General features: G+C 42.1%; 1 protein-coding gene across 5 annotated transcripts in view; it reads right to left on the reverse strand.

Annotated features, from left to right (window-relative positions):
- Window positions 1–24,978, reverse strand: part of Fyb1 (FYN binding protein 1) — a 141,457-nt gene that overhangs the window by 40,960 nt on the left and 75,519 nt on the right. For all 5 annotated transcript variants that reach the window (XM_029470073.2, XM_029470072.2, XM_085831470.1 and 2 more), the window contains exon 3: window positions 7,134–7,290. In XM_029470073.2, coding sequence (XP_029325933.1) covers window positions 7,134–7,290 — 157 coding nt within the window. The remainder of the gene's footprint in view (window positions 1–7,133; window positions 7,291–24,978) is intronic.

Raw genomic sequence — 24,978 nt, forward strand, 5'->3', positions numbered from 1 at the left:
CAGTCAAAGCGTTTCTCACCCAAGGAGATGTTACTTGCATACATAGACTCAATATTATGCCATATAAAATGTGATGCCATTTTATATAGGTCTGAGTTCATGAAGTTTATAGTATTAAAATAATAAGTATGAAATAATGACCCCAATGGCCATGACAGTGGAGAATAAAATGGACCAAGATGAGGATAAGAAATAGATGCAAATGTCCTGAAAAGATCCAAGTCCAGTTGCCACTAACTGCTCAGTGTTCCAGGAAGGCATAAAGGAGAGTTTCACAGAGAGAAGAAAGGAACCAGCCACAGCTGACCACAGGCAGCCACAGCTGACCACAGGCAGCCAAGTGGAGGCAGTGGGCAGGGAGGAGAAAGAGCAGGGAGCTTAACTGCGGAGATAAGTCCCTGCAAGCCGGCTTCTCACTACAGCTCTTTGTTTCCTGCACAGCCTAAAGAACCAAATGAAATTCATTTAATATTATGCCCGTCATTTTGGAGCACTCTTCGGGTGGGGTGGGGGTTGCAGCTCAGAGATAGAGTGCTTGCCTAGTGCGCGTGAGGTCCTGGTTCAGTTCCCAGGAAGGTAAAACCAAAACCAAGCAAACAAAGGCTCTATATCTTAACATTTAAAGGTGTGAAACTGTGTTTTTTATTTTATTTTAATGCTCTATTTACTCTTTGTAAGTTTAGCTTTTAACTTTATATGCCTCAGTCCAGGGGAACGCCAGGGCCAAGAAGTGGGAGTGGGTGGGTGGGTGGGTGGTTGGGGGAGGGTATGGGGGACTTTTGGGATAGCATTTGAAATGTAAATGAAGAAAATACCTAATTAAAAAAAAGTTTAGCTTTTAACCTTTTACTGCTGATTTTTTTTTTTTTTGAAGAAAGATCTAAGTGACGCATATCGTTATTTTATACCTGCCCTTTTCAGGAATGGACCCCTCCCTTGGGAACACGTCTTTCTATATTTCACCTATGAGAAATTTCCAAACGATGACTGGCCTAAGCCAAATATTGCCAAATGGAATTAGGTAAGGCTGTCTGATGTGCCAAGTCTCCAGTTCTGGAAAACTAAAGCACTTGTAGTTAATTACAAGATCACACTGGGACATTCTTCTTTAAAACAATCCCTGGTCCTAACTAGAGTGACTTCAGGAAAAGCAGTTAACCTTTCCTTTTCTGACCTTAGTCACTTCCCATTCATTATTATTTCTTATTACCTCACGTTTCCTGTCTTATTACTATTAATACCCACAAAAGTTGCTTTGTATATCAAATCTCAACCCAGGGTTCCATCTGAAGGATAGGCTATACTGATACAATTCTGATTCCTTTAAAACAGCCCTAAGAAATGTGCTATAGTAAAAGACATGGACTTGGACATTAACAGCAAGAAGCTCCCCTTCTGATTTCACTTCATTTGGTCAGAGTAACATACAGGAAAATGTAATGGGCGGCCTGCTTTCTGCCCACTAGGTGGCGAAAGAATTCAATTTAAAATACCGGTAACCTGCCTCCCACAAACTCAAGATTTTTGAAATGATTCGTGATTTCTAGTTCCCATTTACCTTCAAACCTTTCAGACTTGAGACATAAATTGATCTGAAGGACATGATTAGAAACTACTCCCTAGAATAACTTCAGAAGTAGGCTGGGCAGGTTCTGCATGGTCAAAGTCCCTAGCTCCCCAAATGCCCTCCCCACTTTCCCGTTGGAGATTCCACTGTGCACCCGGGAAGATCTAACCTCGTCAGTCATTTAGCCAAGCCCTCACTGATGCTGAGCCAGACTCTGTTCCAGAAATTCTTCCCAGTCTACAGCATTGTTTTTGCCTTTGCTGGTTATTTCTTATCACCATATATAAGCATGTTGTCATTTTCATATAAGCTCCATGCTACCCTTGCTACCTAATATTAGCTTAAGTTATAGTGACATGAGATCCTGCCTCAAAATATAGAAACAGAAACGAACAAAAATTCTTCCCATCCTAGTTGTTACTCCGTGTCTTTGCTTCACACCTTGAATAGAGTCTGAATGGGCTCTTTCCAGTTTCTTTCTACCTGTGTGCATGCATGTGCATGTCTAGACCAGCAGTTGAAGTTGGGGATCTTCCTTTATCACGTTACATTTTGTATTTCTCAGTGAATCCAGAGCCTTTGATTTAGCTACCGTGAGCCTCCGGACTCTACCTGTCTCTGCCGTATCAGTAACCCCTCTGCTTCGTCAGAAATGGGGTTCCATATACATGCTTTTTACCTGTGTGATGGGCACAAACCTCATGCTCCTGTGGCAGGCACTTTCCAGTTGCTAAGACCACACACGATCCTCACTGTGCGTTTCATTAATAAATTCAAATTCTGCTACCGTTCCCTTCAAAATTTATCCACAGTGCAGACATTTCTTGCCGCCTCTGCAGAGAACAGCCCATCTTGGCTAGAATGCTTCGGTAGATTGCCTGCATTTCTGCACCATCTAAATGGTTCTGGTGCTGCCCCCGAGTTTGCCCATCTACTTAAAGTGGCCTTAATCAAACAAAAGTCAAAAAACCTTGGTGCTGTGCTGCAACCATCAGGGGTTCGCATCTCACTTCTGTGACAGTCGCAGACTGTCACAGCACATGGAGCCCTTACAACAGCGGGCTCTTTCCCCATTGTGTCTCTTGCTGCTGTTAGTGTAATTCTGCTCGCCTCTTCCTTAGACTTGAGCCTTTCTGTTCTCTCTGTTCTCTGCCTTGAGCAGCCCCTCCCCCACAGCTTTATGCCCAACGCCCACATCCCCTTGCATCTTTGCTCCCTCGGATCTCTGTTTAAAGCTGTAATGCTATGCTGCCTGTAACACCCCTCACGTTTTCCTTTCCTGTTTTCTCCCTCAGCACTTGACCCTTACTGCCCACCACAGTGTCTTCCATCTGTCCGTCAGTTCCTGTTTCTCCTGCCCTTGCTTCATATAGAAGCAGAGATCTCTATTTTGTGCATGGCCTTCCCTGAAGTTCAATAGAAAAGACACAGAGGAGTGACTCAAAGGTTTGTTGAGTGACTATTTTACACACTTTTTTTTTTTTTTAATGTATGAGTACACTGTTGCTATCTTCAGACACATCAGAGGAGGACATCAGATCCCAACACATTGTGAGCCACAATGTGGTTGCTGGGAATTGAACTCTGGACTTCTGGAAGAGCAAGCAGTCAGTGCTCTTAACCAAGGAGCCATCTCTCCAGTCCCAGTGAATATTTTAAAAGCCCAATAGGTTGTGACTTGTGAATGGATTCTGAGTAGGGAGGGACCAGCATCCCAAGGATGCTCTGAAGGTGGGAAAAGAGGCTCAGAAATACATGCCTCTTCTACTTTTCTGCCTCAAACCCAACCCATCCATTCCTCCATGCTCTTGAGCATGACTAAGGCCTGTTTTGCTTTCATTTCCTCTATGTGTTTATCTAACTTCCCCTTCAGCGGGGGAGATTTCTCATCTAGATATTTCCTCATTGTGGAATTTATGGTTGGGGACTTTAAGACTGTTAGAGTTTTCTGTTTTGAAGAGTCGACTAAGCTCCTAGAGGTCACTAACTTGCCCATTTCCCCCCTTTCTGCACACCATAGTTAACTTTACAGTCTCTAAGTATAGATTTCCCAGGCAATGGAAAGCACCCAGCCTCTTTTGTTCTTTCCAAGTTCCTTCTAAGTTGGATCTTTTTTATGAAGTTGGCTGGTCATAGATAAGCCACGTAGCAAGAGGAAGCCTTAATATGATGGAGATTATAAACGACTCAAGGTTTATTACTATCAGTGGGCGTTGGAGATAACTTAAGGAAACAATATTGCCTACAAGAGTCCAAGCCTGCAGGGCGGGCTGTTGGCAGCCATCTTGTTGGTTTTAGAGGGAAGTTTTTTTGAGGTGTGTGTGTGTGTGTGTGTGTGTGTGTGTATTTATAGGGAGTCATTCTTGGTGTTACTTGAATTCTTGGACATAGCCATTCCTGAGGCAGCCATTTCTGGGCTTTACAGTTATACACACCAGTATTGCCTTCCTTGCTTAGGTGTGAATTCCTGCCACATGCCAATTAAAAAGCCATGATCCCAGCACTTAGGAGGCAGAGGCAGGCAGATTTCTGAGTTGGAGGCCAGCCTGGTCTACAGAGGGAGTTCCAGGACAGCCAGGGCTATACAGAGAAGCCCTGTCTCAAAAAACAAACAAACAAAAAAGACTCCAAGCATGTTGTCTTTTGTGTGATTCCTGCAAAGCTGGCACGTTGACTAGCATCCCATGCTCTACCACTGCTTTTGAAATCTGTACTTCCTTCTACAGCCTACTTAGGAACCTTATCCAGGACAGATTCTAGCAATGAGGTTTTCAGAGAGTCAGCACAGCAGGCCCCATGCTGGGTTTTAGAACAATATGCTATCAAGTCTGGCCTATGACTGACAGAGGAACACATTTTCTTTATAATTATACACTGCTGTAAAAGTTGCCTAGTTGATAAAATTATTTTTGCTGTGTGAGGCCTCATCAACTATATGCTTTCTGTCTAGGTTTTAGGTCTTCTGACAGGTGTCAGGCCTAAGGAAACCATGAGACAGTTCCCCTAGTCCCTGTGCAAACCTTAGTTTCTACCAACCTCAGACCGGTTCCTGGTGGAAGCTGCCTGAGACACCCACTGCTTTTTCATAACTGTGGTTTCTGTAGGCCCTTCTCATGCTTGTGGAATTGCCTGGAAACCTGTGCTTAGACAGCGCCACCTGCTGGCTGTCCTTTCTTCTTAACCTTATCGAATGCCAGCCTCTTTTGTTAACTGAACCCTGAGACCTGGGAGTCCTTTTAATGAGTCATTACACTTATGGGTGGTCTGGAGGGCCCCTGAAGCAGAGGATCTATTGTCAAATACATTTTTTTTCATAATCTCAATGAAATGATAACTGGCCAACAGAGTTTATCAACTTTCATATTGTTTGAGCCATTTGTGACGATTTCATTCTAAAAGCTTGCCATACTCAGAGGCTTTGCTGGAGCTGGTGTCTGGGGGAGGGCTTTTAACAGACTTTAGAAGTGCTAGGATCCTGGGCCCCCACTATGGTGTCATATGCCTGCAATCGAGGCGGAGGTGGAGGCGGAGGCAGAAGGATCTTTTTAACATCAAAGTCAGCCTGGGCTAGGCCAGCTAGGGTTATATAGTGATGGTCTGTCTCAAACAAAACGAAAAATAAAATTAAATGTAAAATAAAAGTAAATATATAAAAAAAATTCAGAGATCTAAATTTAATGAGTTAAATTGACCAGAGGTTAAAATAAACCTAGAAATAAGAAATATGATTTTATATATGTGAACAGAAAAAATTTATATGGAAATTAAATGTTTAAGAGAATATATACTAGTTATTTTAATTAGGCTAATATTTATAAGCCTAATAAAATATATTTAAATAAATATATAGATAATGCTAATTAGGCTAATAGTAGTAGTAGGTAGATGCTCAGACTTTGATTTGGTAGCAGACTCTACCAGCATGTTCACAAGGGTGTTTAAGTCTTCAAACAAGTATCTCTAGACTCAAATGCCTGAAAGGCTGTAATGTTAATATGCACACACATAGCAGCCCACATAGAAGACCCACCAAGCTGTACATACATACTTAGCAACTTGAGACTCCCGTGGAAGTATTATGATGTTAAAAAGAATCATGGGTAACTCATAAAAAGTGCGTTTTCAATCACTGTTCTAAATTGTAACCATGAAGCAATTAAGTGATTTTGTAATTAATACATTGCATTATGTGGATTATGAGCAAAAGACAAACACATCATGCTGGGGACAAGGTGAAATCAAATTATGCTTCTATAGTGGAATGTCACTGTAGTGTGTATAGTTTTGTGTCAACTTGACAAAAGCTGGAATCATCAGAGAAGAAGGAACCGCAATGGAGGAAACACAGCTATAAGATTCTGCTATAAGGCATTTTCATAGTTAATAATCAGTCGGGGAGAGCCATACATGGGCTGGTGGTCCTGGGTTCTACAAGAGAGCAGGCTGAGCAAGCCATGGATAGCAAGCCAGCAAGCAGCACCCTTCATGGCCTCTGCATCAGCTCCTGCGTCCAGGTTCCTGCCCTGAGTTCCTGTCCTCACTGTCTTTGATGATGTGGCATTGTTGGTGAAATAAGCCCTTTCTTCCCCAAGTTGCTTTTGGTCATAGTTTTCATCACAGTAATAGTAACCCTAACCAAGATAAGTTGGCACCTGGTATTGCTGGCCATGTCATTTTGGGGAGGATTGAGCTTTGAAAAAAAGAATGTCAGAAGTAGTGTAGACAGTGGAGGCCTGGCTTGTCAAGTTCAGAGGGAAGCAAACACTTCCCTGGGCTTTTTTTTGGGTGAAGAATCTGTAGTTCTGGTCAGCTGGAGCTGAGAAATTAGCAGTTCGTCAGAAGCTTTGCCGAGGTGAGATCGCCTGGAAAGCTTTTCCTGGGAGTCAGCGCATAGAACCTGTGTTCCAGGTGTGGCCAAGGTTGTACCGTATGTTCCCAGATGAACCTGGTAGTGTAGGAGTCACCCAGGGGGTGCTCGTTCTGAGGGTGTTGAAGGGGTCTTGGAGAGTATCTGAGCACTGTGTGACAGGGCTGGAGTCCATGAAAGGAGCCCAGGAGAGGCTTCTGGTGAAAGTGCAGCCCTTTCACCAGAAGCCCCCTGTAGTTTTGGAGATGTCAGTGCCAGGGGATGACCACCAAGAACAACGAGCGGCGGCAGCAATGGAGCCTGCTGGAGCCTAGAAGACAAGCTGTATGTGTGGCGGAGGGCAGAGCTGGAGAAGTAACCCAAGTGTCTTGGTCCAGAAGATTGTCAGTAAATGCCAGACAATTAGACATTGAGTTATCTACACTGCTGGAGTCTGGTTTTGCTTTGGTTAGATTGTGAGTATGCCCTGGCTCTTCCCACTGGAAGTAAGTAAGTATGCAACATAATTTTGACTTTTTTCCCAAGGAGCCCACAGGTGAGAGATTTCAAACTTTGAAAAGAGCCTGCCTTTCTCCCTGTCAACTGCCTACCAAAGTACCATGGACGTTTTCCATAGACCGTTTAGCACCCAGCCACACATGATCTTGCAAGCCCTGGCGAGAGCCTGCGGATGAAATTGTAAGACGGTCCTTTACTTACTTCAGGTCAAGAGGAGGCTTGATGTTTCTAGGGGGGAGGCTGGGGACTGGCGGGTGCGCGGGGTGAGACGCTGGCAGAGGTGGCTGGCTGGCTGGATGTGTAGGCGGAGGTGGTGGCAGCGAAGTTGTCGAGTAAGGTGTCTGGCTTTTGGTGGCACCTAAGAAGCAAGGGATGGTAAACTAAGAACTTACTGTTCCAAGGATGCAGAAAGAAACTCGAATAGAAAGAAACCTTAGAAATATACCACCTTGTTGAGCAAATGCTTTACAGTGTCTTAATATTTTATGGATATTACCTTTTATGAACTTTTTATAAACCTTAATTTTAACATTATTTTGCGAACAACTCTGTATCGATTTTATAGCACTGTCTTCATGATTTTGCAAATACATTTTATTTTCTTTCCATTAGATCTGTATTTTAGACCAGAGAAATCTAGTATTCACATCTCCTGTCCCCAGATCTAGCACTCACATCTACTGTCATCACAATTCACTTTGTTTTTGACAAGCTCTTTGATCTTTTTAAAAATTATTAAGTATTGATTCTAAGTATGTGAGTACACTGTCACTCTCTTCAGACAGACCAGAAGAGGGCATCAGATCCCATTACAGATGGTTGAGAGCCACCATGTGGTTGCTGGGAATTGACTCAGGACCTCTGGAAGAGCAGTCAGTTCTTAACCACTGAGCCATCTCTCCAGCCCACCCTTTTGCTTTTTAACAAATGATATTTTGTTTGGGCTCTCGTTTTTAAACATGGAAGCCTATGAAATCATCCCATGAGTAAATCGGATACATTGCTAAAATTATATTATAGATATTAAGAAAATTTAAGCATGAATCACCCATATTCCTACCTCTCCCACTGCCTATTGAAACACACGTATTTCTGAGTGTTATGATGTGAATGTATGATATCAGTATATTGTCTCCTTTCAATTCCTCTAATATGACTCTGTTGACTTTTATTTTATTTGGAGTTTTGATATGGGGTCTTGTTGTGTAGACTAGGCTCGCCTGGAACTCAGAGGGATTCACTTCCTCTACTGCTCGAGTGGCATAAAAGGTGTGTGCTAACACACTCAGGTCTCTGTTGCTTTTCAATTCTGCAGCATGGTACTCATTCTGTGGCATATTCTGTGGAATATTCTGTGGCAAAGAGCATGGGAATAAGTCCGTGGGCTCTGGTCCTGGCTTGGACCGGCTATTTCCTTCATTCTTTTATGAAATGGAGCTAACCATTATGGCCCCTTATATGTTTGTGTGGGATGTTATGGTCCAATAATATAAAGCACTTATGATAGTGTCTGGTGGGTAGTAAGTTCAATGTTTTATTTTTTATTTAATAAATTTTTGTAGAGTGCCTACAATATGCCAAGTTCTGTTTGAGATACTAGGAACGCAGCAGAGATAAATCAGACAGTTTCGATGGACCATTTAGAGACTGCCGTATCCAGGGATCCATCCCATAAGCAGCTTCTAAACACTGACACCATTGCATACACTAGCAAGATTTTGCTGAAAGGACCCAAATATAGCTGTCTCTTGTGAGACGATGCCGGGGCCTAGCAAACACAGGAGTGGATGTTCACAGTCAGCTATTGGATGTATCACAGGGCTCCCAATGGAGAAGCTAGAGAAAGTACCCAAGGAGCTAAAGGGATCTGCAACCCTATTGTTGGAACAACATGATGTACTAACCAGAACCCCGGAGCTCTTGTCTCTAGCTGCATATGTATCGAAAGATGGCCTAGTCGGCCATCAATGGAAAGAGAGGCCCATTGGACTTGCAAACTTTATATGCCCCAATATAGGGGAATGCCAGGGCCAAAAGAATGGGAATGGGTGGGTAGGGAAGTGGGGGGCGCTATGGGGGACTTTTGGGATAGCATTGGAAATGTAATTGAGGAAAATATGTAATAAAAATATTAAAAATTAAAAAAAAATCAGACAGTTTCTGAGGAAATATATAATGCCTAAATACATAAATAATACTTGATGTGAATTGTCACATAAATTGTAACATGTATAATGAAAGGTGGAAGTGTTATGTAACTGCATGCGATGGGTGTTCTCTCCAGCTCTGCATTCAATGACCTGACCATGGTATATTGGAGTTGGACCATATATATAAACACACTTTTTTTCTAATAGAAATCGAAAGCACCAGGCTTCTTTCGTGACTATCTTGAGAAAGTCAAGAGCAAAACACTGGTGATGCTGTTTAGACTTAAGAGTCCCATTCCTCCAGTTACCATATTATGAGCAGCATAAAGTCAAGGAAATATTCTTCTAGTACTTAGCCAAATATTTATAGCTTTTGTCTAACTGACCCAAACACTCACTCATCTCATCCACAAACGAATGAAGCTCTGACGTGCAACTTTATTACCTTTGCTTACCAATGACTTGAAAAATACTCAACCTAATCAATATTTCGGTTGGCATAGTAGTCACTTATTGATTGCAACAATAGACTGGCTACCAGAAACAACAATTATGTGCACTTGCTACATGCATATAAGCACACAGGCACGTACACAACCCCACACACTATTATTAGTTTTTCATGAGAATTTGACAGCATCTTTCAGTTGGTGCCTGAGAACCTTGCCCTGGCTAATGGGGAGCCTGGAGGGCATGGGGGAGGCACATTTGCCTCTGTACATTCCTGGCTTGCTTTGACTCCTTTCCCAACACACAATTCTCCATTTACTTTCTCACTTGACATTTTATGCTTTAAAATTGCTTGCCGTACCTAGTTTCCTTGATTAGGGAGATTGTGTCTCTTATCGTCCTTGCTTTGATGTGATTTTTTAGAGAGGGCAAGAGGGTGTGTTAATTTTAATTGGAAAACCTATTGTTTTTATATCAATTTAAACACTGGTGTAATTTTCTATCTTTAGATTTGTGTTTCTTTTAAAATGTTTAATCTATTCAATTCTTTGTCTACATTCTACATACCATGTGCTTGCTCTTATTTATTTATACAATACCTTTATTAGGAACATTAACCTCGGGGTAGAGAGATGGCGCAGGTCTTAGCAGTGTGTACTTGTATTTTAACTAATAATCTTCTAGGACCCCCCGTGGTTCATGTAGCCTGGTGTTGACTGACATGCTATTTCATGACCCATGGCAGTGCTTATTAATTTGAAATGCCTCTTTCACCAGAGCATAGATATTAGATTATTGGGCAGATGAAAAGGAGTTTTGCTATTTTAATTCATAAATAAGTGATTTGTAGCCAAAGAGAATATGCTGCTGTGAGTAAATGCTAATAAGCCATTGCATACATACAAAAATGTTTATGAGCCATCTGTGACCCGTATTTCAAGGATGGGATTTTTGGCAAGCAGGAGTCATTACCATAGGAGAGTGAGCTAAGGACTGGAAGGGAGAAGTTATAGCAGAGGGCCAGGCGATATCTAGTCTTGAGAGAGACGGTGTACTCAGAAAGCTCTCTACCTGCCCACAGTCTGGTGGACCCTATCTGAAGAGGTGTCTGTGGCCTGTGGTAGATACCTCCTGTTCTGCATGCCTCTCACCCACTTGCTGTTCATTGCTTATCATAGCCAGAGTCATGTTGGGAGAGTGTACACTCCTTCCCATGGGACTTGGAGCAGAAGGGTGGGTTTCAGTTGCTGGCAACCTTGTGCATCAGCAGGACAGGGCTTGCCTGAAAGTGCGCCAAGGCTAGAGAAGGGCACGACTCAAACAGAGAGGAATGGACTGGATTTGAAATAAAGAGGACCATTGGGAAATTGTTAAAAAGAAACAGCAAGACTTCATAAGGCACTAAATTAACTGTTAATTATTCCCACTCCTCATGACACACTGAAGTCTCCATGTGATACACTAGGAGTTGGCAGTGACATATTTTGCTTTGCAAAATCTGTGGTCACTCTCAAATACTGCAAAGAAAAACCATTTGCATCTATGAAAAACTATTCTAAAACAAAGTGTCTTAGTTTTCCTGGGACAAAGAAATGATCAGACTATCCCCCCTCTCTCTATATATACATATATATACATATATCTTTATATATTACTATATATAAAACTATATATAACCTTATATTTCATTATATATAACTATATATATAATTATATATATAACTATATATATAACTATATATATATAACTATATATATAACTATATATACATATATATAACTATATATACATATATATAGTTATATATATATATATATATATATATATATATATATATATATATATATATATCTGACTCTAAAATCTCAACCATACAGGCTTCATAAAACACAGCCAATACTGAGATTCTTGTTAGGAAGAGTATAGGCATTGAACTATAATGGAATATGGAGAGATAGATAAACAATACACATTGGCAGAAAATGTCAGAGAATAAGAGTCCATTCCTGAATTTTAGTAGGGACCCTACAGGTGTTGTACACATGCAGTTTTAGTTATGCCTTATAACAGCCTTGGGATAATGCTACCATTTACTTTCAATTTAGTGTTGAAAACTGTTCAAGTTCAAAGTTGATGAGCAACAAAATGGAGATGAACCACAGTCATGATTTTGTTGTGTTTCTGCCCTTTCTGCTATGGTGTCTTGCTTTTCACTGTAATAAAACTGAAATTATTAGAAAATTCAAGTAGACAATAAATTTTCCTAAGATTGAAATATAATTCAACTATTTTTGATTTTTAAAAAAACCTTTCTTCTTAGGCCGATTTTATAAGGGTATTGGGCAAAACTGGGTCAGACTACCAAGTATATGTGGAGGGGTGTGTGGGATGCTAACTTTGTGTTGCTTTAGAATCTGATTTTGGAAGTCCAATGACAGGAATGTAGCCATCCTGGAGTTAGTAAACACTCTCAAACATGCCGCCCAACACTAGGAGAAGACTCCTCCGGAATTAGTCAGGGAATTGGAAATAAAGCCACAAAAGTATGTTAAATCTATGAAATAACAGCAAAGAACAAGTTTAGGCTTTTGTTGGCATTAGGAGACACAGATGTGAAGTTTGACAGATGACCCCTGCAATCCTCATCTACTAATTTGTCTTGTCCCGCAAGACTTGGGCACTTTGTTGGGTGGTCTGTGGTCGTCAAGAACCAAGACTAAAAGATCAGGAGTGTTTTCCTCTGAAAAGGACAGGATTGGCCAGAGATATAGAACCCTGCATCGGTAGACAGGGCTGGTTTCCTCGATCCTCCTAATGTTGTGACCCTTTAATATAGTCCGTGTTGTGGTAACCCCCCAACCATAAAGTTTTTTTTTGTTACTACTTCATAGCTATAATTTTGCTACTGTTATGAATTGTAATGTACTCTGATATGCAGATGGTTTTGTTTGATCCCCAAAAGGAGTCTCAACCCACAGGTTGAGAACCACAGTGACCTGGAAAGTCAACAGATATTTTAGTAAGGACCCCGACTCTTATCTCTCTAGTTCAGATGAAGGGGCGCAAGGGAAGGAACTGTGTCAGAGCACTGGAGCCGGAACCTGAAGCCTCAAGAGGAGATGTGATGGGTATTTTGATGATAAATCAGATAAGATCAAGAGCTGTTATGGGTCATATAATAGCATGTCAACCATGCTGAATTTTATCCTGTCATGCAGATAGATCACATTTATGTATCCACCCATAAGTTGGACAACATTTATGTTATTTGCACTTTTGTCTATGCTAAAGAATGTCTGCTATGAACATGCACACATAAACACAGACATCTCGATGGGCCTGTTCTCACATCTTGAGTGTCTATCAAGAAAAACATTGTTGGGTAACTCCACAGCTGTCATTCTGAAGGACTCTAGGTCAGTTCCTAGGTTCTGACAGCTTAGGCGATTAAAATTAAAAAAATAAAATTATTCTCGTGTTTGTGTCTTTGACCACACATATAAATAAATCTGTGGAATACATTTCTGGGAAGTGGAGATACTGCCCTAATGAACTGAGCATGGAAACACCCTGGTAAATGTCACATAGTGAGCGTCTTCCACTTTGTGTGTCTCTAGCACAGAAGAGCACCTGCTTTGTCATAAACTCAGCAACATTCTTAATACTGAAATGTAAAAGCACAGTGGACTATTGCTATTTAATTTGCATTTCTATACTCTAGGCTAAGGAATTTGAACAAGCCCACGAGATGGTTTATATCTCGTGAGCATGCATATCTCTTATAAACAAGCATACACTAATTTGTAAAGTATAGCATTTTATCTAAACAGTGTGCATGCCTCTGTTTATAGAGAGACAAGACTATCAGATCCCAGGAATTTTACAGTTAGGCTCCAAGGATACCCCCTAACTGGCACATATCTAACTATTTTGGAGAAAGCAAACTTTTGAAAATCTGCCTGCCCTTTTGAAGCATACCTGGTAAGGGTGTGTGGATGAAAACAAGCTGGAAAAGCATACATTCCCTTTTATGAATTTATTTATAGAATATAAAACATCACACAGAATATAGGTACATAGATAGCAGCTCCTGCTATGTTAAAACAATTAGAGAACTCTCAGCTGCCTTCAGTGTTTAAGGTCTTGAAACCACTGGGCCTTACTCTTAGTCTGGTTTTACAACACTTTTGCTTGCCTCAAGTCAGTATCTTCTGTTCTTATCTTCAAAGAACTTGTGAGCTGCAGTGGATGGGAAATTTTGCAAACCAATTTAGTTGAGAACAAAACACAGGAACTATATTAGTAAGAATTGCTTTTGATTTGAAAGCAACGTGCCAAGAAAATGTTAGCCAGCTTAGAACAGTCCATCAACACGGAAAGAAAAGTAAGAGCGAAACATGAGGGTCACACAGGGAGCCAAGGCCATAAGTAGGATGGAGGTGAAGAGGAGGAGATGAAAATGGCTCTGAGGATGAGTGAGAGGGAAGAAGATAACTCTTCAGTCACACCTTTAACTCCTCGTCTTATCCAAGACAATGACGCCTAGAGCAGTGGCTCTCAGCCTTCCTAACCCTGCGACCCGTTCATACCGTTCCTCGTGTTGTGATGACCCCAACCATAAAATAATTTTCTTTTTTTTTTCCGAGACAGAGCATAGAATTATTTTCACTGCTACTTCACAACTGTAATTTTAATACTGTTGTGAATTGTACTGTAAGTGTCCATTTGCAGGATATCTGCTATGTGACCCCTGTGAGACCACCATTTGACCCCCAAAGGGCTCATGACCCACATTTGAACTCCAGTCCTGTGCTTGTCAGCAAATACTAAGTCCCACTGAGCTATCGGCTTGGCCCTAAAACAGCGTTTGACATTAGCAGAAAGGTGTTGAGACCCACTGATGTAGAGTGTTCAATTATTGTTCTGGACTTACTGATAATACTCAGAATTTAAGTGTGAGAGCATGTCATCTCCCATGTGTGGGTGTCAGAGGACAGCTTGCAGGAGCTGGCTCTGTCTCCCATCATGTAGGTAGGTCTCAGAGATTGAACTCCTGTCCTCAGACTTGAAGGCAGGTGCCTTTTCCTGATGAACCATCTTGACAGCCCTTTCTTTTTTTAAGTCTTAAAAAATTCTTAGCCGGGCGTGGTGGCACACGCCTTTAATCCCAGCAATTGGGAGGCAGAGGCAGGCGGATTTCTGAGTTTGAGGCCAGCCTGGTCTACAGAGTAAGTTCCAGGACAGCCAGGACTACACAGAAAAACCCTGTCTTGAAAAACAAAACAAAACAAAAAAACCCCAAAAACCCCACAAAAAAACAAAAACAACAAAAAAAATTCTTTTCCCAGTCACAGCTCTGGTGGCTATTTAATTATATGTAACTGTAAAGGAAAACTAGTTTTACTAGTGATTTTATTTTTAATACATAAAATGTCATGAATTTTAATTTTTCAGTAATTTAATAAGAAATTGCTGATTTTTGCATCTTGCCCATTTAAAAAGGATGCCAAATATTAATTAGCTTATGTTTAACATTTTTAAAATATTTAAGTACTTTAAAAAGAAAGTCTCTATATAAGATAAGCTCTCCGTTAGATACTTGTAGAATACAAAGTATTGTTTTCTGTTTTCAGGCGGAAGACAGTAGCTCAGTGTCTTTCTTCTAATGTCAAACGTTGTTTTAGGGCCAAGGAGATAGCTCAGTATGATTTAGTGTTTGCTGTGCAAGCACGGGATCTGAGTTCAAATCCCCAGTGACTACTTAAAAAGGTGGGTGTGACTCTGTGTGCTTTAGTGTGGGTCGTGTGCTCTGTGTGGGTGTGACCCCAGTGCTGTAGGGGCAGAGAGGATGCTGGGATTGTTGTCGGTCAGTTCAAATTTATCACAAAGGACTAAATCAAAGAGTGACAGACCGGGATACTTGATGTCTTTATGTGGCTTCTTCCTGTGTACAGTAACATGTGTGCACATACTTCACCCTCCATACCAGCTTTAAAAGAGCACCTATAACATGCATAGGAGAAAAAGCACTAGAAAAAGCACTAGAACTCAAGTTTAGAAATCTCTGATGAACAATTTAAATTTTTTATTTTTTTTTGAGGGAAAAATAAAAGTTTAGAAATCCTTTGAGAATACTTTATTAAGAATGTTGGTGTCACCCCCCCCCCCAAGACAGCATTTACATGTAGAGAAGGCATAAATCTAGTGGCAATAGTCTAGAGGGTGGTACAAACAGAAGCAGAAATAGCCATCTAGAGTGTCTGGGGCAGTTGGGCCAAAGCATACTTTTGACCAATAAATAGGCTCACAGTAGAGCTCATGAGGTTATTATAAGCCTTGTTATTATGGGAGGCCACTGCTGGGATAAATATGTGAACGGTAAGCCAAGATATTTCCATAATATCTTCCAGTTTTTGAGTGTTTGCAGCGAGTAAGCTAAATAAAACAATGGAGTTATGCAGAGAAACAAGCACACCGTGGGGTTATTCTGGTTTCATATCCATTATTGGAAATAAATGCTTAGGATGAGATCTGTTGCAATCTGTGCACACCTAATGAGATATATTGGAGATGTGACCTAAATGCAGAGGAACAGGAGGATAGTGGATTATGTGTGTGTTTATCACAGGGCATGAAGGCGATGTTACACAGCGTTTTCAGTTCACCCAGGGAGGTCAGGGGGGAGGGGACAGGATGGATTACTGGGTGAAGAAGCTTGACGCCAGGTTGACACCCTGAGTTTTACATCTGGGACCTTTGTGATAGGAGGACAGGACCTACACCTGGAAGTTGTCCACTGACCTCTGCATGTGTGTTGTGGCATGCACGTGCCCTCCAATGAACAAAACCCAAACAAGCAAACTTATGTTACAAAGGAGAGCGGAGGTGTGCAGCTTGAATTTCAGTGCCCTGCTGAAACTTTCGGGGCATTTAGGGTATTGGGTTTTTAGATTAGTGAGACTCAACCTTTATCAACTTGTGACAGACATCTTCTTTTAAAATGCATTTTAACAGACAGGTGTTTACCGTACAAGTGATATCTTGTCACATGTTTGCAGTGACATTGCAGGACATTAATACAATCAGGGTATTTAGGTCATCTCTGATCTCAAAAATTTATCATTTCTTTGTAATAAGAAGACCCTAAATCACTTTATTGATTATTTTGTTGTATCAGACACAGTGTTGGAAACAGTCTCCTTCTCTGTAACAGAACACAAGTGTTCCCTCCTCCCACCTGGTGAGTCTCAGTACACCTGTCACCTGTAGCCCCTGTCACCACTGCATCCCCTCTAGAGCCCCTGCTAACCACTATTTTATTTTCTACTTCACCAAGCTCAATTTTGACATGTTTTGTTTGTGTTTTATATTGTGTTGTTTTGTGTTGTATTGTTTTAAGGTGAGGTTTCTTTGTGTAACCCAGGCTGATCAATCCATAGAGCTAACTGACCTGGAGCTCAGAAATCCACTTGCCTCCCTGCCTCATGAATGACACTTTTTTTTTTTTTTTTAAGTAAAGGGCTGATCAATCCATAGAGCTAACTGACCTGGAGCTCAGAAATCCACTTGCCTCCCTGCCTCATGAATGACACTTTTTTTTTTTTTTTTTTAAAGTAAAGGGAATAGCCGGACGGTGGTGGCACATGCCTTTAATCCCAGCACTCCCAAGGCAGAGGCAGGCGGATTTCTGAGTTCGAGGCCAGCCTGGTCTACAGAGTGTGTTCCAGGAAAGTCAGGGCTATATAGAGAAACCCTGTCTCAAAAAGCCAAAAAAAACAAAACAAAACAAAACAAAAAAACCCAAAAAACAAAAACAAAAAAACAGCAACAACAACAACAAAAAAACCCCATAACCCCAAAAAACCAAAACCAAAACCAAAGTAAAGGGAATACTCTCAAGAAAATGTTTATTAAGGGAATTTTCCTGACTCGTGGTTTGTCCAGAAAGGCTCTCTGATCCTACTACAACTATGGGATTTTAACAGTGACAGAGTAGAATCAGACCAGGCAAAGAGCCATAGACACTGGGGAAAGAACAAGAAGGACCACCTAAGAAAGTAGAGCCTCCCTCCAGCCCTGGACAAAACAGATATTTTGGGTACAACTCCAAGAAACATCCATGAAGGTTAACAAACTGGTGTAGCTAAGAATTAATCACACTGAACAGGGAGAAAGTACTGTTTGTTATTTCAGCTAGGAAAATGACTGTTGTTGTCGTTGCTATTTTGGGAAGTTTACTTCTGTAGAAGGTAGGGGCACCAAGTCAAAAGACACCACAAAAGGCCAAGCTGATAAGTCAAGACCTAGAGAAGAAAATGACAGGGTAGGTATGGAAAAGAGGAGATGAAAGTACTGAGGAGCAGTGCAGTGCAGAGGGAGGAGCAGTGCAGTGCAGAGGGAGGAGCAGTGCAGTGCAGAGGGAGGAGCAGTGCAGTGCAGAGGGAGGAGCAGTGCAGTGCAGAGGGAGGAGCAGTGCAGTGGAGCACAGAAGGAGGAGCAGTACAGTGCAGAGGGAGGAGCAGTGCAGTGCAGAGGGAGGAACAGTGCAGTGCAGTGCAGAGGGAGGAGCAGTGCAGTGCAGTGCAGAGGGAGGAACAGTACAGTACAGAGAGAGGAGCAGTGCAGTGCAGAGGGAAGAGCAGTGGAGCACAGAAGGAGGAGCAGAACAGTGCAGAGGGAGGGGCAGTGCAGAGGGAGGAGCAGTGCAGAGGGAGGAGCAGTGCAGTGCAGAGGGAGGAGCAGTGCAGTGCAGAGGGAGGAGCAGTGGAGCACAGAAGGAGGAGCAGTACAGTGCAGAGGGAGGAGCAGTGCAGTGCAGAGGGAGGAACAGTGCAGTGCAGTGCAGAGGGAGGAGCAGTGCAGTGCAGTGCAGAGGGAGGAACAGTACAGTACAGAGAGAGGAGCAGTGGAGCACAGAAGGAGGAGCAGTACAGTGCAGAGGGAGAAGCAGTACTGAGCAGAGGGAGGAGCAGTGCAGTGCAGTGCAGAGGGAGGAACAGTACAGTACAGAGAGAGGAGCAGTGCAGTGCAGAGGGAAGAGCAGTGGAGCACAGAAGGAGGAGCAGAACAGTGCAGAGGGAGGGGCAGTGCAGAGGGAGGGGCAGTGCAGAGGGAGGAGCAGTGCAGAGGGAGGAGCAGTGCAGTGCAGAGGGAGGAGCAGTGCAGTGCAGAGGGAGGAGCAGTGGAGCACAGAAGGAGGAGCAGTACAGAGAAATCAAGTGAGCTGAGACTCTACATTGGGCAGGTCTTTTCTCTCTCTTTAATGAAAAACAAACAATACACAAAAACAACCCCACACACATTTTTAAGCTGTGACTCATTTCTGGATAAAAGAAATAATCATTCATATTGATGCTCTCTCCCTTATTCCCCACCTCTCCTTTCTTTCATTTTGTTTTAGAGGCCAGATCTTACTATACAGGTCAGGCTGGCCTTGAACTCACAGTCTTCCTTCCTCAGCATCCTGAGTTCTAAAGATTACAGGCATGGTCCACTACTTCTAGCTCCCCCTTTTATTCTCTACATCCCCAAAATGAGAAAATAATTTTCTGCTTCTTCCCCTTCCACTCCTCTGGTTCAAGCTTTATTATAGTCTTTTAGCTAGCCTTTTCTTGATTTAATTACTTGTTTATTTAATGCATATGTTTGTCTATGCATATGACATGTATACATGGATGTCTGCATGTGCATGCTCATGCATATGAAGACCAGACCTTGGCACTCGGTGTCTTCCTCAATTGGGCTCTGCCTTATTTTCTGAGACAGGGTCTCTCATTGACCCCAGAGCTCACAGATTCTGTGAGGTTGGCTGGTCATCAAGCTCTTTGATAACCTGCTTTTGTCTGTATCCTGACAAGACAAGTTTTAAGTAGGTTTTTCAAAATAACTAAAAAAAAAAAAAAACTGGAAATAACATTCACCCATTTTATTTTACTGTACTGAGGATAGCAGATCTTAAATTCTGGGCCCATGATTGGCAGCATCAACATCAACTGAGAACCTATGAGGACCAAAGCTCAGGCCTATTGCAGACCCACTGAGTCAGACACTCAGAGTCTGATCCTGCAGTTGCCTTCTGCAGGTTTTCACGGGTAAGATACACACTGAGATCTGAGCAGTAGTTCTGTAGTCCACAGTGTGCTACCCAAAGTCCAGCGTGAGGATGTTCGGATTCAAGCCTGTGGGACTGGAGCAACTCCATGAAGCGCTTGTCCTGCAAAAGTGACAACTGGCTGCCTGAACCCCACCACTGCCTGCTCTCCCTTCTTAGACAATATTGACTCTTTAGTTTTCTTTCCAATTTTTATAATTTAATTTTACTTTTAGAATTTCATATATAAATACTGTGTTTAAACTATTTTTCATCCCTCTCCAGCTTCTCTAGTAGCCTCCGCATTTTATGTATTGTCATTATTATCAGGTGTGCATGATGTGTGCACGGGAGGGTAGAGAACACTTTCAGGACGCAGTTCTCTCCTTATACCATGAGATCCGGGTATTGAACCCAAGTTGTCAGGCTTGTGTAGCAAGCCCTTTCCTCATGGGTCTGTCTTACTAGTCCATACTTTTTGCTCTTAACCATACAGTATCAACTGTTTTCTGATATTTTTGGTTAGGATTTCATTCTCTGAGAGTTCCTCTATCACTCCTTGCCCGTACTGCAAGAGGCGGGACATTTATGAACGTCTGTAATTGAAGTAAGAGAATGCAGAGATTTTGAGGGACAGAAGCTCTTTTAGAAGGCTACAGGATCGTCCTGTTAGAAACTGGATGAATGGGTTGTTGACATGGGGTGGCAGAGATGAAGGGGAGAGTAAAGTAGATAACTAGGAGAGGTATATTCAAAGACTCAGGACCAGAAGATAGAGTGTACCCTCTGATGTAGACATCAGTATGATATGACAGAATAAATACTACCATTTGTGTAACAGTTGACTAAAGACTGAATCACAGCACCCTAGGGTTAAAAGGTCTTATCAATTTGTTGTTTCAGTAGTTTTTAATGATGTTTGTTGTAAACAGTGTAATTGTTTTTTTTTTCTAGAATCACTTACTTCTGCACTGGACTTTGAAATACAGCGGAAGAAAGTAATTTAGGATTCAGGATGATATAACACAGGCTAATCCTTAAAAACATCCTCCATTCTTTCCAAAGATAAGAGGTCCAAAGTCTGGCTAAGAGTAATGGTTCACTCAGACACAAAGCTTAAAACCACAAGATCTGGGATAAGAACCTGTTTTTCTTATTTAAGGTTGAAGAGGTTTCTTTGTTTGTTTTTTTTTAGCATGCCATGAAGCCAAATATGCTTTTTTCAAAAGTGCAGTTTGTCTCAAAGCCTCTGTAGGTAAGCATCTCCCTTTAGTGAGCTTTACAGCATCTCAATGATGAGGTCAAGCCCCCCCCCCCCCAAAAAAAGGGCCCTCTGGAAGAGCAGTCGGTGCCTCTTAACCCCTGTGCCATCTCTCCAGCTCACTCCTAGCTTTTGATGACAAGAGTTCAGGAATCTAAATTCCCGCAGTGGGCAAAGTTATGATTTATAAAGAATAGAGCGTGCCCACTACGTCGGTGGCTGTCTAGGACAGTGGGCAATTCCTTTTGTGTAAAAGATGCAGAGGCATGGAGCGCTGCAGGGGGCAGATCAGTCTGCTTCAAATGCTGTGTCCCTTGTGTCAGAGCTCACCCTGCCCCCACCCCCACAGTTGTGTGTTCACACTTGTCCTAGGAGAATCTCAAGTTGTTGCAACATCTTTCATAAGAACAGTCACATGGGGAGATATGCAGCCGCTTCTGATATTGGCGTCATTCTCATAGGCAAATCTAGACTTTTAACTCAACTAAATATCTCAGAACCCACAGCTCCGATTACCACAGCTAGTCTTCACCTGATGCCAGTTATCACGAGGGGCATAACATTAGATACACCAGTCTTTACCATGGTAAACGTTATTTGCTTCTCAGAACAATCCCAAATGATGGGGAAGGAAACACAGATTGTAGGCAACGTTAAGAGTTTTTCAGAAATGAGGCTTGCTGTTAAAGTTAAAAGTAAAACTACAAGGAGCAACGCAGCTTCCTGATTGTCTATTTCAAGATGTCTCTCCTGTTATAGTCTTTCCGTTTGCCGTCTCAAGCCCATTTTAACCTAGGTATAGGCTGCTGAAGGAACAACACATGGGTGAAACCAGGAACAGGCATCGGATCTGAAAGGTAAGAGGCCCTTCTAATTCCAAAGTCACTCCTTAGGATCCCAGCCAGGCATTGCACGCCTGTGGAGGAAAGTATCTATCTGCACATGACTTGAAAGATACAGTCTACCTCTGAACCTTTGGTCCAGAGAATAGAGGAATGTAGCTATTTGATGGCTACTGTAATTTCTGGGCAGTCTGGATGCATTCTTACACTTTTCAGGCCATTTTGAATTTAGTAACATTACACCAGGCCCTGAAGGCAGAGGCTGACACCTGCCTAGTGTTCTGTGGGCTGTGGCTAACCTAGCTAAGTTGCTGCTACATGTTTACTATGTGCAGGCTCATGCAGGGAGGCTTCTATTTCCTTAGGGGAACTCACAAGCCTAGGAGGTCTGTAGCCTACCATCTTCTCAAGAACAGAGAGTTAGTTCAGAGAGACTCCTTGGTGGAAGTCTAACTCAACTTGCTCCTTTTGAAAATGAGAAGGTGATTAAAGAAGTTACTTGGTCCAATATCTTCTGAAATTGATATGATTGGGCTCAGAATGGAATCTCTCTTGATGTTAAACCCAATTGCATTTTCCAGTTTGACAGCAGTAGGCTGATTAGATCCTGTTTGGCTGATCATTTTCAATTACAGATTGTAGTATTATACATATTGCTGATTGCTATAGAATTAGGGCATCCTTTAGGAAGAAACGTTTAATTTTCCACCCAGCGAGTTTACAAACTTTACACTTGCTCGACTTCATGTTTTGAATGTGAACTGTGATATTTGATAGAATTCGATTTCGAACTTCAAATCTGGAATATTCTTCAGTGTGAGTCTGGTGCTCTTGAGCTTGGCAGAGCGTGTGCACACGCCTTACCACATCAAGTGAACAGCAACCCTGCAGAGTTCTCAGAGACTGCAACAATGGCCACTTCCTACTTTACTCCGTGACATATTTCTGAAAAGTTGTTCTTAGCTTCCCCATCTCAAGCACACTTGAGATTAAGAACAGCGAATACAAGTTCCCTTTACGTTTCCACTCTGATCAGTCAGAGGGCTCTCCTAGCAAATGCAAGTCATTTGTCCCTGCTGAACTTGAACTGTAACCATTATCCACCAGTCTGTTTTTTCTCACCTGTTACTAACCCTAGAGTTAGTTCTGAGGGAGACTGGTCCCACTGAGGTAATTTTTAGAGAGGGAGACAAAAACAAAATAATCAAACTAACAAACAAAGAAACTGAACCAAAATAGAAACATTCTATAAGAATTGTGATTGGGAAATCCCTGCAGACTGCCCTCTCACTCTGATCCTTTTAGGTCTCAGTTCAGTCACGGTTTTGGTTTTCTGAGATGAGGTCTCCTATATTCTAGGTATCCTGGATTTGCAGTGTAGCCCAGGCTAGCACTGACCCCACAAGACCTGCCTGCTTTAGGCTTCCACAGGTATGCACCACCACACTGGATCCCTCAGTTGTGTCTTTATAATTAAAAAAAAACAATCTTAGCTTATCCTGGGGCTTTCCAAATATGTTTTACTTATAGAACATTTTTTTTTTTTGCACAAAATCTTTCAAAAACTTGTTTTACTTTTTTGTGTGTGGGTGTTTTGACTGCATGTACATATGCACACTGCATGCATGTCAGATGCCTGTGGAAGTCAGGAGAGGCCATAGACTCCTCTGGAACTGCAGTTACTATTGGTTAGGAGTCACCAGGTTTCCTAAAGATCAAACCTAGATCCTCTGCAATGGCCTGCGCTCTAAATTGCTGAGCTCTGTCTTTAGCCCCTTCTGCAAAAATCCTAGTTCTGAGACAAGGACTAATGTTGTTGAGTGTATATTATATGTCTTACAGCATCTTAATAACTTATAGAGATGAGGTTTTTAAAGGAGCAGGTATTGCAATATAAACCTAGACTCCACCCAGAGGCCTGGGGTTTAGTCTGAGTGCTGCTTCTGACTCAGTCATTGGTTGGATAAATCACATGATCTTCCAGCCTTGGTATTTGCTGCAAAGTAGAGAGAATCAGAATAGTCTGTGGTACAAAAGAACTCACTTGATATGCACTCACAGATAAGTGGCTATTAGCCCAGAAACTTAGAATACCCAAGATACAATTTCAAAACACAAGAAAATCAAGAAGGAAGTCCAATGTGCGGATACTTCATTCCTTCTTAGAATAGGGAACAAAATACCCATGGAAGGAGTTACAGAGACAAAGTTTGGAGCTGAGTCAAAAGGATGGACCATCCAGAGACTGCCCCACCCAGGGATCCATCCCATAATCAGCCACCAAATGCAGACACTATTGCATATGCCAACAAGATTTTGCTGAAAGGACCCTGATATAGCTGTCTCTTGTGAGGCTATGCCAGTGTCTGGCAAATACAGAAGTGGATGCTCACAGTCATCTATTGGATGGAACACAGGGCCCCCAATGGAGGAGCTAGAGAAAGCACCCAAGGAGTTGAAGAGGTCTGTAACCCTATAGGTGGAACAACAATATGAACTAACCAGTACCCCCAGAGCTCGTGTCTCTAGCTGCATAAGTAGTAGAATATGGCCCAGTCGGCCATCATTGGGAAGAGAGGCCACTTGGTCTTGCAAACTTTATTTGCCCCAGTACAGGGGAACACTAGGGCCAAGAAGTGGGAGTGGGTGTGTAGGGGAGCAGAGGCAGCTGAAGCTATCTCTTTCATAGTGTTCTAAGATGATAAAAAGAAAAAAAGACCCAGTGTCTGAGTTACCCTATAATACAGCTACATGTGAACTATTTAAATTGGTGCGAGTTCAATCATTCAAGGTAGAATTATATTTTTAGGAAAAATGAAATGAGCTACATGAAAGCCTAGGTCTACATATACTAGGTGATAAAGTGTTTTCAGGTGTCTCAGCATCTGATTGTATTTTTGGTTGCAGTCAGACCCATATTTAGGAGTGGTGGTACACAGCATCTTCTGTTACAATAGAAACAAGCAGAATCTGCCCTGGACTTGTTGGAACCATCCTAAGGATATCTGTCTCCGCTGGGGAGCACGGAGAAGCCTCAGCATGAGAGAATGAGTGCTCTTCCCCATCATCCCTGCTTCTGCAAGTGTAGACTGCTAGATGCCAGCCCTCGAGGGTTTAAGTCAAGCCAAGGTCTACAGGAAGTTCTGCAGTGATTCTTACCACTTCTTTGGTGCATAGGCCCTGCTTTATCCTTAGTTTCTCTACCCTTCCATTCTGACTCCACACAAGTTGTGGAAAATGTGATTCTAAAAT

Source organism: Mus caroli, unplaced genomic scaffold (assembly GCF_978045245.1).
Source record: "Mus caroli unplaced genomic scaffold, Mus_caroli_1 scaffold_16, whole genome shotgun sequence".
Classification (NCBI taxonomy): Eukaryota; Metazoa; Chordata; class Mammalia; order Rodentia; family Muridae; genus Mus; species Mus caroli.